This window comes from Anguilla anguilla, chromosome 4 (assembly GCF_013347855.1).
Source record: "Anguilla anguilla isolate fAngAng1 chromosome 4, fAngAng1.pri, whole genome shotgun sequence".
NCBI lineage: Eukaryota > Metazoa > Chordata > Actinopteri > Anguilliformes > Anguillidae > Anguilla > Anguilla anguilla.
Window position 1 is genome coordinate 63914232 of NC_049204.1, and position 13108 is coordinate 63927339.

At 50.5% G+C, this 13108-nt stretch overlaps 1 protein-coding gene across 1 annotated transcript in view; it reads right to left on the minus strand.

The window, feature by feature from the left end:
• Positions 1-219: 219 nt before the first annotated feature.
• Positions 220-13108, minus strand: part of LOC118226073 (cadherin-2-like) — a 75778-nt gene continuing 62889 nt past the window's right edge. Inside the window, exons 11-16 of the mRNA XM_035415332.1 lie at positions 11813-11955; positions 10422-10646; positions 8622-8855; positions 8088-8227; positions 4558-4722; positions 220-438 (exon numbers count right to left, since the gene is read on the minus strand). Of these exons, the coding sequence (XP_035271223.1) occupies positions 232-438; positions 4558-4722; positions 8088-8227; positions 8622-8855; positions 10422-10646; positions 11813-11955 (1114 nt within the window). The 3' untranslated portion in view covers positions 220-231. The remainder of the gene's footprint in view (positions 439-4557; positions 4723-8087; positions 8228-8621; positions 8856-10421; positions 10647-11812; positions 11956-13108) is intronic.

Consider the following 13108-nt stretch of genomic DNA (forward strand, 5'->3'; position numbering starts at 1 on the left):
TCTCCCCTCTCTCTCTCTCTCTCTCGCTCTTTTGGGGAATACAGTTTTCGTTTCGCTTTTTTATTTTTTCATTTTTAGAAGCTGTCCTTGTCCCATAAAAAAAGTGCCACTCCGCGGGATGTATCTTTCCCCTTCCCCCCTGCGTGACCCGGCCTCCTGCACCCCTCCCCTCGTCAGCCCCCGTCCGTCCCACCCGTCCCCCCCCGTCCCCCCCCCCCCCTCCTCCCCCCGTTAGTCGTCGCTCCCGCCGTACATGTCCGCCAGCTTCCGGAAGCGCGGCCCCCAGTCGTTGAGGTAGTCGTAGTCCTGGTCGCCGCCGCTGCTGGACGAGTTGAGGGAGCTCAGGGAGCCCGCGGTCGAGCCGCTGCCCTCGTAGTCGAACACCAGCAGCGAGTCGTAGGGCGGGGCCGTGGGGTCGTTGTCCGCCGCCTTCAGTCCCTGCGCGGGGAAAAAAAAAAAAAAACGTCAAAGGACGAAAACTTAATAAACAAATAAATAAAAGATTGTCGGAAGAAAAGACGGCTCTGCGGATGGATTCTGACTCTCCTGTATGGACGGTTCCAGCAGGTCATTAAAAAAGAAGACCAGGTTAAAACCTGGTCCTATGGCTGGACCTAACACACCAATGGTGTAACTTCATAACTCGGCCGACCAATGGTGTAACTTCATCACTCAGTCACTCACTCAGTCAGTCACAGACATTCACGTTTGTAGGGTTGGCCCTGCTGTTGCGGATCCAGCCAAAAATGTATTCTTGTTAGGTTTCACCTCAGCTGAAACCTGCTCAACCCATTTTATTTTCTGTCTGTTACTTTACACCAGGCTGGCCGGTGGAGGAGGGGCTCCCCCTCTATAGCTGGGTTTCTCTCGTGAGATTTATTCCCATTGGGGAGTTTTTTCTGAGGGTTTTCTCCCCACTATGAGTTTTTTTTTTTTTTTTTGAGGTTCAGGCCTGGTGTTTGCTCTGTTTTCTCTTTTTTGCTCTGTTTCTTGCCTTGCTTCTCTGTAAAACGTCTTTGTGACAGTTCTCAGTAAAAAGCGCTATATAAATAAAATTGAATTGAATTGAATAAAGCTTTTTGAGTTATTTTTAAGCACACAGACTTTATGGGTGAAATATCGATCTGCCCCCCGCATCCCTCACCCCCAGACAAATACGGTGCGCACAGCAATATTTCTATATCACGAAAAAAGGTAATGATTTTCACACCGTATGTAATCCACCGTTAGAGCACCAGGCAGGAGTAGCTGCTGTGTTTCTGACTGTGCATTTTAACCGCAGATCGATTTTAAAGTGCAGTCTACTGTACATGACTGCAACATATATCCCCGATCTGTGGAAATATGTGGAAGTCCCCACACACCAGCCTCCATACACCCAGAATACAAACAGACAGCCCTGCGACCAAGATGCCTCAACCGCTGAAATACTGGAAATACGCGGCTACCCTACTCTACTCTCTCTTCTTTTTCTTTCCGTCTTTTTTTTTTTCTGTCCTTCCTGTTGCAGTTGCCGTTCTGGCGCAGAGTCCGCAGAAGAGCCCGGCCCGGGGGCGGGGCTTGAGAGAAAAGAGGGAAAGTTCGGCTGACCCCACAGCGAACTCCCCGAGGAGGCCGTGATGCCGAGCGGAGGGTCGCCTGGCGATTGCAAAATGGCGGAGAAACGCACCTACGTCCGGTGCTATAAACAGCAGGAAGTGTGACCCCCCCCCCCCCCGGGGGAAAGACAGAGGGCGCTCGCTCGCTCGCTGGCTGCACACAGCCTGGGGACACCGTGCCGTGGCTGGCCTCTCTCTCTCTTTCTCTCATAAGCCAGCAGCGCGGCTGCAGCCGGACCGGGCGAGTGAGCGAGCGAGACACTTGGGGCGAACGCAGACAGACATCGAGCAGCGCCTCCTACGCTCCTCCCGCCAGCTCATCGCCGCGGCGGCGCGCGGTAAGATTCCGCGCTCTTAATAATTTCGTTCTCGGTGTCGTTCGCGAATGGCGTGACGGGGCCCCCTTTCAGACGGCTATTGATTTTTACGAGGGCGGGGCGGCGCGTGATAGATTTCTGAAGTAAAAGGCAGATTTCAGAAAACGGGGGGGGGGCGGGGGGGGGGCTCAGAGCAATATCGGGGCCTGGGGGCCCGCGCAACAGCGTTTCCAAGGAGACCGTGTCTACGAGCGTTCCGGGTTCACACCACAGGCCTTTGCCCACATACACCTATCCACGGGTGAAGACGGAAAGTGGAATAATAATAATAAGATACAAGAAACGAACAAACAAACGACAAACAAAAAACAAAAATAAAACAACAAGCGCCTTCAAAATAAGAACCGTTTCCGAAGTCATTTATTGAACATCACTTAGATAGTCCGTGCAACCGCTCTGTAATAATTATCAAAATAGAAAAATGTCTCTGTGGTTTGAAATTATTTTCCTGTTGCTAACGCTCATTAAACGCTCGCCTCAGGCAGCAGCGGTAATAGTCTTCGGCCACGATGCAACCGTCAGATCATCCATTACGGCTCAAGCTATCGTCGCTCATTACGGCTCAAGCTATCGTCGCTCCTGTGGTTGACTTTTCCGTCATTAAACGTGGTTCGCGTTTGCTCCACCGGTCACGCAAAAGCTCTGTCTCATGGTCTTTGTTTTAGTTAACTTCGGAGGAAGGGCAAAACAAAGCGCAGCTTCGATCAACGGTGGCGCCGACGTCCGTCAGTGAGCTTAACGCGAAATAAAGGCCTTTGTGATAACAGTGCTACTGTGCCATGTAGCTCCACTGCAGCATAGTCCAGTAACAGACACATTTCTCATTAGATTTAAGAGCACGCAAAGGCTTACTGCGTTCCAGTACGTAGCATAACGACGGGACGTGTGTCACTCAATACAAAGACAAAGCCTAAATAATTCAAAGTTCCTTTTTAAGGGCTCCAAACAGTCGATAAATGGAAGCCAGGAAGAAACTGTAAATGCACCCCAGACACCTTGGAGAAGAAAGAAGATGAGGACAAAACTGTAAATGACTGTGTGTTTTATATGCTGCTACTGCTACTACTACTGCAACTACTACTACTGCTGCTACTGCTACTACTACTACTACTACTACTACTACTACTGATGCTACTACTGCTACTGCTACTATTACTGCCACTGCTGCTGCTACAGAATTCATGTTTGATGTATTGTATTGCCAAAAACAAATTTCATTCAAGCATTGTAGGTGAAATTCAATAGTTCAGTTAAATTGTTCAGGTTCTGTCATTTCGGTAAATGCAATTATGTTCCAATTAAAAACAGTCCAGTGTGTCAAAGTTAATCACTCTCAAATTGCTGTTTGAAAATTAATTCAGAATTGACAATAAGCCCGCATCAACGTATCCAAACAGATTGGATTTCCAAATGTGTGACATTTGAATACATTGCTGTGTTTTCCTTAATTACATGTAGAACAGATAATAATAATAGTTTTTTTTAAATATTCAGAATACATTCCTGAACACGGACCAACTACACGCATTTTACAAAAGTCAACAAGCTTTCTCATACAACATCCCATATATGCTTGCAGTCGCCCCTGTAAAATTCCAGTCAATATGAATGAGCTGAAAAGGTACCCCTTTCCAATGGGGCCTTCCATCGAAAGCCACTCTCATAAAAAAGACAATCAGAGGCTCCTAGGATACCAAGAAATAAACTCCTTTTTGTTTCTTAGCTAGATTTGTCGAAAAAATTAAATAAAGACTACATTGCAGCCAAGTCAGTCATTGGCTCTAGCTTTAAATGTCACTCCTATCACTGATGAAACGAACAATACGTACTGTACGCATAGGTGATTGAAGACGATGATTAATACACTGTACAGTTTACCACGTCTCACCGATAGGAATATAATTTTCAGGTCATAAATGTTCGAGACGTCTTCATTTTATGACTTAAGACATCTCGTGACTACAAACATGTAGGCAGAGTCACAAGCAAGAAGCCCGACTTGGTAAATAAATGCAATAAACTGCGGATATGCAGTCGCATATGGACGGTTAAATCGGAGATAATGCGTAGCTTAAATCATGGATAATTACTTTAAGTTTTCCTGACAAGGATAGTGTTTAATTCATTACCAATTTAATTTAACTGTGTTTCCCCGCTAATCTCATTTGAGCAGAGTTCAGTGTGGCCCTATTTAAGATATTAAATTCCACCCCCCACCCCCCCAACCCCCCCGCCCATGGTTTAGCTAGGAAAGGATATGGGTGAGCAGTGGAAAGAATCCATTGTAGAATGCGTACAAGATGACAAATTAAACATATCAGCTACAAAAAAAAAGAAGAAGCTAATTCACGTTTGTGCTGTTCAGTAGTAGTGTTGCACGGATTATTGATTTAATTTTATGCACCAGCTATTCCCTGTTCTCCTCCTGCTGCTTCCTTCTCCTATACATGTGCTGGTGTGCTTTTTGTTTTTATTCTCTCTCCACCGTTGGGAGAGGGGCCCGGACGGACCGAAAGCCCCCCCGCCCCCCCCCCACGCCCCCCCCCTCGCCCCCCCCCTCGCCGCCGCGTGGGCAGGTTTACCTCGTTGATGAAGTCGCCGATGTCCCCCGGGTGGGGCGCGGCAGACCGGACGGGGTACTGGGGCTCGGGGTGGATGGGCCTCTCGTCCAGGCGGCGGATCCCCACGGGCTTGATGGCGTCCGGCTCCACCGTGTCAGGCTGCTGGAGCTGGCTCAGGTCGTAATCCTGCCGGACAGATGGGAGTCAATCCTGGGCCACCTGGCCACCACAGACGGGGGGTTGGGGGGGGGTTAGGGAGGGGTTAGGGAGGGGGGATGGGCACACGACCTGGCCAACACGGTCACGTGGGCCCGAAAAAAAAAAAAAAAAACGACCGTTTCAGACGAATCGCTCATCTTGCCCCCCCGTCCCTCCGAGCAGATCTGATTCTATAGGCTTTCGAAAGCACTGATAACAGTTACACGCACCGGACTAAATGGATTGCGGAGGAGCACCAGCGCATTTTTTTTTTTTTCCTAAAACAATAACATAAAACGAAACTGCCGCGCAAAGCGGAGAGAATAAAGGAGTCCTTTGTGTACGAGTAAGTTTGCTCCAATCCTTTTTCGTTTTGTGAAAAAGTCAAAAAGGGACAATTTCATCCGACAATGCAGGGGGGGGGGGGTATTCAGAGCAGGGGCGAAGGTTTTGCAACAGGGGGAGAAACGCCGTCATCGAAAGGGGGCATTGTCTGGCGACGGCAAAGCCCTCTGCGTGCAGCGGTGGGTGCAGGAGAGCTGCTGGAATCCTATTTACATGTCGCAGGCAACCTGCAATTCCTCTGCATGTTCTGTCACATGACAGCTTCAGAGAGACTTGCATGGGTAGCAATGCGCCTCGTCTCTAAATGGTAGGGCTGAACACGGGGGGGGGGGGGGGTGGGGAGGAAGGGGGGGGGGGAGGAAGGGGGGGGGGGTGACAGTGGATTCTAAAAGGAAATATAATCTCAGAACAAAAGAGCTGTTTAGCAGAGGCAGAGAGTCACTGCCATTCATAACAATGTGTGATTTATTGCACTTTTTTTATGAGATCTTTCAAAACAACTTCCACCCCCCCCCCCCCCCCCCCCCACCGTTCCTCCTCCCAAAGCTCCAATTCTCTCACCACCCCCTCCTCCACCCCCACCCCACCATACAGGCAACACAGGCACATGTACACACACACACACACACACACACGCAGATGCTGTTATTCGCTGTGAGTGGAACCGGGTCGTGTGGTTCACACACACACACACACACACACACGTAGACGCTGTTATTCGCTGTGTGTAACCGGGTCGTGTGGTTCACACACACACACACACACACACACACACGCAGACGCTGTTATTCGCTGTGAGTGTAACCGGGTCGTGTGGTTCACACACACACACACACACACACACACACACACACACACACACACAGACGCTGTTATTCGCTGTGTGTAACCGGGTCGTGTGGTTCACACACACACACACACACACACACACAGAGCCGTGAAGGCTTGCAGACTCCCAGAGCATCCAGGGCTGGACCCACAGACGCACAGGAGGTCCCTGCCTGGAGAGAGGCAAATGTTTTCCAGCTCAAGTGGCTCATTCAGACCAAGCTGCAGTCAATCGGGGCATGTCGGGGTGGGGGGGGGGCTTTAGTGCTTCACAACTCTTGAGGAAAGTATTCCCGAAAATGTAGCCCCCTCACCCAATTTACTTTTTAAAAATGTATCTATTTTTTTTTTACTAAAAAGATGATTAATTTACAAATAAATTCAGTCTGACAACTTTTTCCATTAGTTCGAGGAACACATTTCAGAATTTGTTCCTCCGCCCCCCCCCACGCTCCCCAATTTTCTATTATCTTTCAGTGGTTTACATAACAAAAGAGTCCAGCAGGCACATCCATATTTTCTTTCCTTGTGCAATGTCAGGAGCGCCATCCCCCCCCCCCCCCCACCCACCGCCCCCACCCACCCCCCACGCCCCCCAACCTCCCTCCCAATTCTATTCCTCAATTATCTTTTGTTCGTTTACACGACTGTCGGATTCATGTCAGTGCGCGAGAATGGAAAATATGAACATGTCACTCGAATTAATTACTCAAAGATAAGGAAGGAGCGCTCTGCCCAGGGTGGGGGGGGGGGGGGGCGACGGATCCGACCAGACGAGGGGCCTTTGCATAAACTGACCCCGTCGCCGAGCCGATTGCAAATGAAACACTTTCCAATTTATGCAAACCGCACGGTCACCCGAGCAGAGGGAGAGAGCAGCGCTGCCGGGGTCAATCCGAGTCTACAGGGCCCCCAGTGCAGATTTCCATATTAACTGATTCTCCCCTCCCTTTGTATTGATATTTGCAATGCTCAACCCCCTTTCACCTGCCGAGTACATACAGAGGCTGGACCTGCCTAACCAACAACTATCACCAAGGCCAGCCCACTGAGAGAGAGAGAGAGAGGGGAAAGGAAATACACATCTACACAAATAATAAATCTCAAGCAATATAATATCATATATCACTCCCTGACTGTGGATAATGAATTGGGTCTTTTTTTTTTTGGCTGGGGACGGCTGGGCGTCGGTTAGTATCACCATACAGCGATATCCCCAGCATGGCCATTATGCAGCTTTAGTTTTAACATTGAGGTTATGGCCTCAATATAAATACTGATATAAAAAAATGAAGAAAAGTAAATTCTGGGGGGGGGGGGGAGGGGGGGAAGGGGGGGGGTGTGGGGGGGGCAGCAGCGGAAATGAATGGCAGGGCAGCGCGGTGGACAGTCAGGCGATAGTAATCCCGGTCCCAGTGAGGAGAGCGATAAGGCCCTGCGAGGGGGTCCATCACACAGTCTATATGACTCAGCGGGGCTCGTTCCCGCGGGCTCGCACGCTGACTCAAAGACCCGGGACCCCAGGCACGCCAATTTCCTGGAACAGCGCAAAAACACCACCCGTCCCGAAATGAAGGAACGCCCCCCCCCCCCCCCCCCCCCCCCCCCACGCCCCCCCCCCGCCGCGGTAAATCTTCCTGGCGGCGTCGACGGCTGTTGATGATAAACGGCTATCGTGGGACTCTCGTGGCTCGGTTTTTAAATCACCATGGTGGGAACGTTTCCCCCCCCCACCCCCCCTCCCAGGCAGAGAGGCAATAACCGGTCGGCTTCGTCCCTGCCGTGCGGTGTGCTAGAAAACTAACCACGCCCCCCCCCCCCCACCCCCCCCGCTTGGTTTTCATCCCCGCTCGTGCTCCGCGAAACGTCCGTCTAAATCACAACGTAATTGGTAAACGGCAACATTTGGATTGCATTAGCGGCGCAATTAGCAACATCACGGGCTAATTTGAGCGCCGTAAAGAGGAATGGGCCCGGCCTGGTGCGGCGGCAAGCGCTCCATCAACGCTCGGCCGCCCCTGGCAAGAAAAGTCCATTTGCAATATTGCGCTGCCTCGCTTTGTCGAACGATTCGCCGATATTAACTCCCGAGAAAATAGAGGGCCGCTTGATTAGAGGGAATCCGGCAGGGCATGCTGGGATTGGGCGGGGGGGGGGGGGGGGGGTCTTCCTCTCCGTACCTGGTCCTCCTCGCCGCCCCCCTCCTCGTCGTACTTGAGGATGTTGTCGCGCACGTCGTCCTCGGGGTCGATGAGCAGCTGCTTGGCCTGCCGCTCCTTATCCCTCCGCTTCATCCACACCACGAACAGCAGCACCAGGACTGGAGAGAGAGAGAGAGAGAGAGGGAGGGGGAGGGAGGGGAGAGAGAGGGAGAGCAATGAAAGCAAAGAGAGGGAGAGAATAGAGCAATGGTGAAAGACAGAGGGATGAAAGCAGAGAGAGAGAGGGAGAGAAATAGTGAAAGAGAGAGAGGGATGAAAGCAGAGACAGGAAGAAGGGAGAGGGTGGTGATGAGAAAGAGGATGAGGATGAAAGAAGAGAGGGAGAAGGGAGGGAGAGAGAGATGAGGGAAAGGAAATCGAAAACAGACAGATAACACACATTAGTGCAGGAAACGCGCGCGGTTTTCATGCTAACGTTTTTTTTTTTTTTTTTTTTTTAACGAGAGCACCCGGCCGTTGAAGCTGGACGCGCTTCCCCCGCGCCGCTCTTACTCAGGAGGATGATGATGCAGAGCAGGATGGCGATGATGGCGCCGGTGCCCAGCCCGGCAGCGACGATGCGCTCCACGTCGGCGCAGTCGCCGCTGCGGTCGCACTGGCACACCTTCACGCGCAGGTAGGACGTGTTGGACAGCGGCGGGTTTCCCGAGTCCGTGATCACCACGGGGACCTCGTACACGCCGCTCTCCAGGAAGCCGATCCTCAGCGCCAGCTGGGCGTGGTCGCCTGTGGAGAGACGAGCAGAGAGCACTAGATAACACTAGATCGAGTATTGCTAACCTGAGCCTTAGTAGGTTCAAGTCTAAGATGGGCAGGGTCTCTTTTTTGATACTCTGGAGTCTTGGAGTGGAATAAATTGCCACTTTCAATTAAAATCAACAGTAACCCCTTCACCTTCAAAACAATGATCAAAGGAAAGCTGCTGGAAAATATCCTCCATATAAGTGGCTGGCTTACTATTTGTATTTATAGGCTCACATTTTGTTTATATAGCACTGTGCATTAAAATGGGCGTACATTTTATGCGATGTGAATAGGAGTTATAGTATGATTATGTATTTTAGACTGTGGTGAGAATCTTTGTATGTCGCGTTGTTCTTTTGAAGCCTGATATTATCTTGCTATGGCTGACGGAACATCAAGGACCACGATGGAAATAAGTCCAGGACGTTTTTCGTGTTATCCTTGACAGTTTCTTCACATGCAAGTCTTTTGATAGATGTGTTTTAATTTTGTCAAATAAACTAAACGAAACTAAACGGATCGAGCGCCTCGATTACACGTCAATACGGCCATCGACCGTGCAGGGCAAGGGAGATCTCGGCCCCTGCGGAGGACTGCAGTCATGTGACCAGTGATGATGTCACTCCTGGTAATTAATGGCCATTCAATGCGAAAAGGCAGCACTATAAACTGCTATTTAATGACAACACTGAGGGATATATTACGCACTTAATGGGTACTTCATTCTTGAAACAGCATAACCGCAAATAGCATAACCACCAAATTAAAATTAGATCAATTCCAACGGCTATTAGAAAGGCATGCGATTTAAGCAATCAGGTGACCACCATTCACCTCTGTCCAAGCACAAGCTGTTCCATTATTCTTTTCCCTCTCCTTCAGTACTATTTTATCCCTTCATAAAACTAAGATCACTTTTAAACATCAATCCATTAACATAATCAATTCTCAGTTGCATCTGTGTATAGACCAAATAAACAAATAATTTTTAACTGCTGGACTCATGGGTATGACTCATTAATATATGCAAATCGCTAAATCTGTCTTAATCCTTCCAAACGTCCCCCCCCCCCCCCTTTCCCTCTGTGCAGTGCAGAGATTGGAAACCCCGATTCATAAAGTAAAAGTCATCCCTGGTATTTTGTACGCAATCATAAATTCTTCAGCCAAGGGGGAAGGGGGCGGGGGGGGGGGAGGGGGGCTGAAACCGATCAGTGTAATCAGATGGCTTAGGTCATGGGCTAGAACAAACACACGGGGTGGACTTTTACTGTTCCTGAGCCCTGGACCCCCTGCACGGGGCGAGGCGAGGTGGGACAGGGGCGAGGCGGGGCGGGGCAGGGCGGGACGAGGCGCGACGGGGGGGTGAAGCAGGACGGGGCAGGACGGGGAGAGGTGCAACGGGACAGGACGTGGCAGGACGGGGCAAGGTGGGGCATGACGGGGCGCGACGGGGGGGGGGGGGGCGGGGCAGGACGGGGCGGGGCGGGACAAGGCAGGGCGGGGTGCGACGGGACGGGGCGGGGGACGGCGGCACGGTGGACGTACTGCTGATGCGCGTGAGCGTCCAGTTCTTGCGGACGGCGGGCAGCAGCTCGAAGGCGAAGGGCCCGGCGTTGCGGCTGAGGTCGCGGTCCTCGGCCGTGATGTTGATGGCGTTGGGCTCGGGCTTCTCGCACATCTCCGCCTCCTGCGGCTGGATGTGTGGCGCGTTGTCGTTGATGTCCATCAGGTAGATCTGCAGCGTGCCCGTCCCGCTGGCCGGGGGGACACCTGCGGGGGGGGAGGGGGGGAGGGGGAGAGGGATGGAGGGAGGGCGGTTAGTGCACTGCTCGTGGCTGAAGGAGGAGGGGGGAGGGGGGGTGGAAATCGCGGTGAGCAGCTCTGGGAGTCGGCTGTCGGCTTAGCGTGGAGGGAGGGGCACAGCACAGCGGCTCGTCCCCTTTGCGTCACGCGCTTCACGAATCGGGCCTCCTCGCTAAGCGTGCGCTGCTTAAAATGTAAAAATGTAAAAACGGTAAAACTGTAGCACACAGAGAGAGAGAGAGAGAGAGAGAGAGTGAGAGAGGTTCTTAATTAGCCGTCAGTGTGCTGCTGCTTCCACTGAGAGCCACCTGTACTGAGCTTTCAGCAAGAAAAAAAAAAACACCGGAAAAATCGATTTAATTCGCTCCTGTTCTGTGTATACGCCACACCTAAAAATATGCTGCACGAGAAAAACAAAAAACAAAAAACGAATAAATAAAGAGAGAAATAAACGGATCATTGGGCGTTCGTGGCGAATCCAAATCGAATAACGCTCTGATGGGAGCGACTGGGCAGACGGAAGCGAAGGTGTGTGTGTGCCGTCGTGGCGGAGCTACACACCGGGAATATTACAACGCCTTGGTTACGCTGCCTGACAACATGCAGCCGGGCCTCTACGTGCGCACCAGACGCGCCCGCGACTCAAACGAGCTGAAGCTCGGAGCAGCTGGTCATCCCGTTCTCACTTGTTAACGACGTCAAACACTCCGTATCTCGAGATATTTAACCTACGGTTTTTGGCTCGTACGTAACGAACGCAACCAGGCGAAGCCCTCATAAATGGTAAATGGACTGCATTTATATAGCGCTTTTATCCAAAGCGCTTTACAATTGATGCCTCTCATTCGCCAGAGCAGTTAGGGGTTAGGTGTCTTGCTCAGGGACACTTCGACATGCCCAGGGCGGGGTTTGAACCGGCAACCCTCCGACTGCCAGACAATCGGTCTTACCTCCTGAGCTATGTCGCCCCCATTAATTATCATAAGATAATTATTCTGGTACAGGGGGGAAAAAAAAAGATACAAGAGCACAAAAAACATGTTTCCCATAAATACCGAACACAGTGCTGTAGTGCTGGCTTTGTCCCATTGCGGGTTTTTTGTTGTAGGAAGTTTGAGAAGGGGCACGCGTACCGTTGTCGGCGGCCAGGAACGTGACGTTGTACATGTCGTCCTTCACGTACGGCGACTCTCGGTCCAGCACGGCGATGGTCGTGATTCGCCCGTTCACCGGGTCAATCTTCAGCCAGTTTGCAGGATCGTGAAGCTTCGAGTATCTGAACATGATCACACACACACACACACACACACACACACACACACACACACAGACACACACAGGAAACAAAGCAAACGGAGAGAACCTCATTTAGTGTCACAAAGTCCCACATATACCCTCCAGTCCTCTCATTGACAAGACGCTCTTGGACTGAACCTGGGCAGAAAGTAAGAAGTCGTTTCAATACTGGGAAAAATAAATAAATAAATAAATCACTGACCTGCCAGCAGGTTTTAATAATTACTGCACTGTAAGAGGATCCTTGTCAAAATAAAAAATGAATGCATATTTCACTCGTAACGATCTATACTGTTGTGTAACTCTTCCCCTCTCATATAACAATCTGAGAAGCTGCCCAGGCAGCATGCGGTCCAAAAAAAAAAAAAAGTTTGTCTTAACAAGCATTTTTGTCTAATTTGGCTTAAAAAACAAAACAATACATACAAAAAAACACATTACAAATAAGATTAAGTCAAAATATAAGACTAAAATACTTGTTGAGAGTGACCTAATGTTTGGTTTTTGCACTGTATCTTCATGTTTGTAGCACTGAAATTTCCATCTCCTTTCCATTGAAGACAATACATTCCAAACTTCATTGCATTATAAGCATGGCCAATGGAAAGACCTGGCCAATGGATTTCCTGTTCTTTTACTTGCCACATAGCAGAGGAGGCACTTCTGCTACCACCAAGAACCGCCTGCCACTAAGAAGCACAGTAAGGAAGGACAGCAGGGATGCAGGAGCTCACCATCTGGACAGTCTGCAGCAGTGGTAACCAACCCTGTTCCTGGAGAGCGACCACCCTCTAGGTGTTCATTTCAACACTAATTTGGCACAGCCTGACTCTACTGATTAGCAGCTCCAGAAAGATCTCTCGCTGTTGAATGAGGTGTGCTTTATAAGGGTTGGAGTGAAAACCTGCAGGACGGTAGATCCCTAGCTGGTGAGTGAGGTGTGCTGTGTTAAGGTCGGAGTGAAAACCTACAGGACGGTAGATCTCTAGCTGTTGAGTGAGGTGTGCTGTGTTAGGGTCGGAGTGAAAACCTGCAGGACGGTAGATCTCTAGCTGTTGAGTGAGGTGTGCTGTGTTAGGGTCGGAGTGAAAACCTGCAGGACGGTAGGTCTCTAGCTGGTGAGTGAGGTGTGC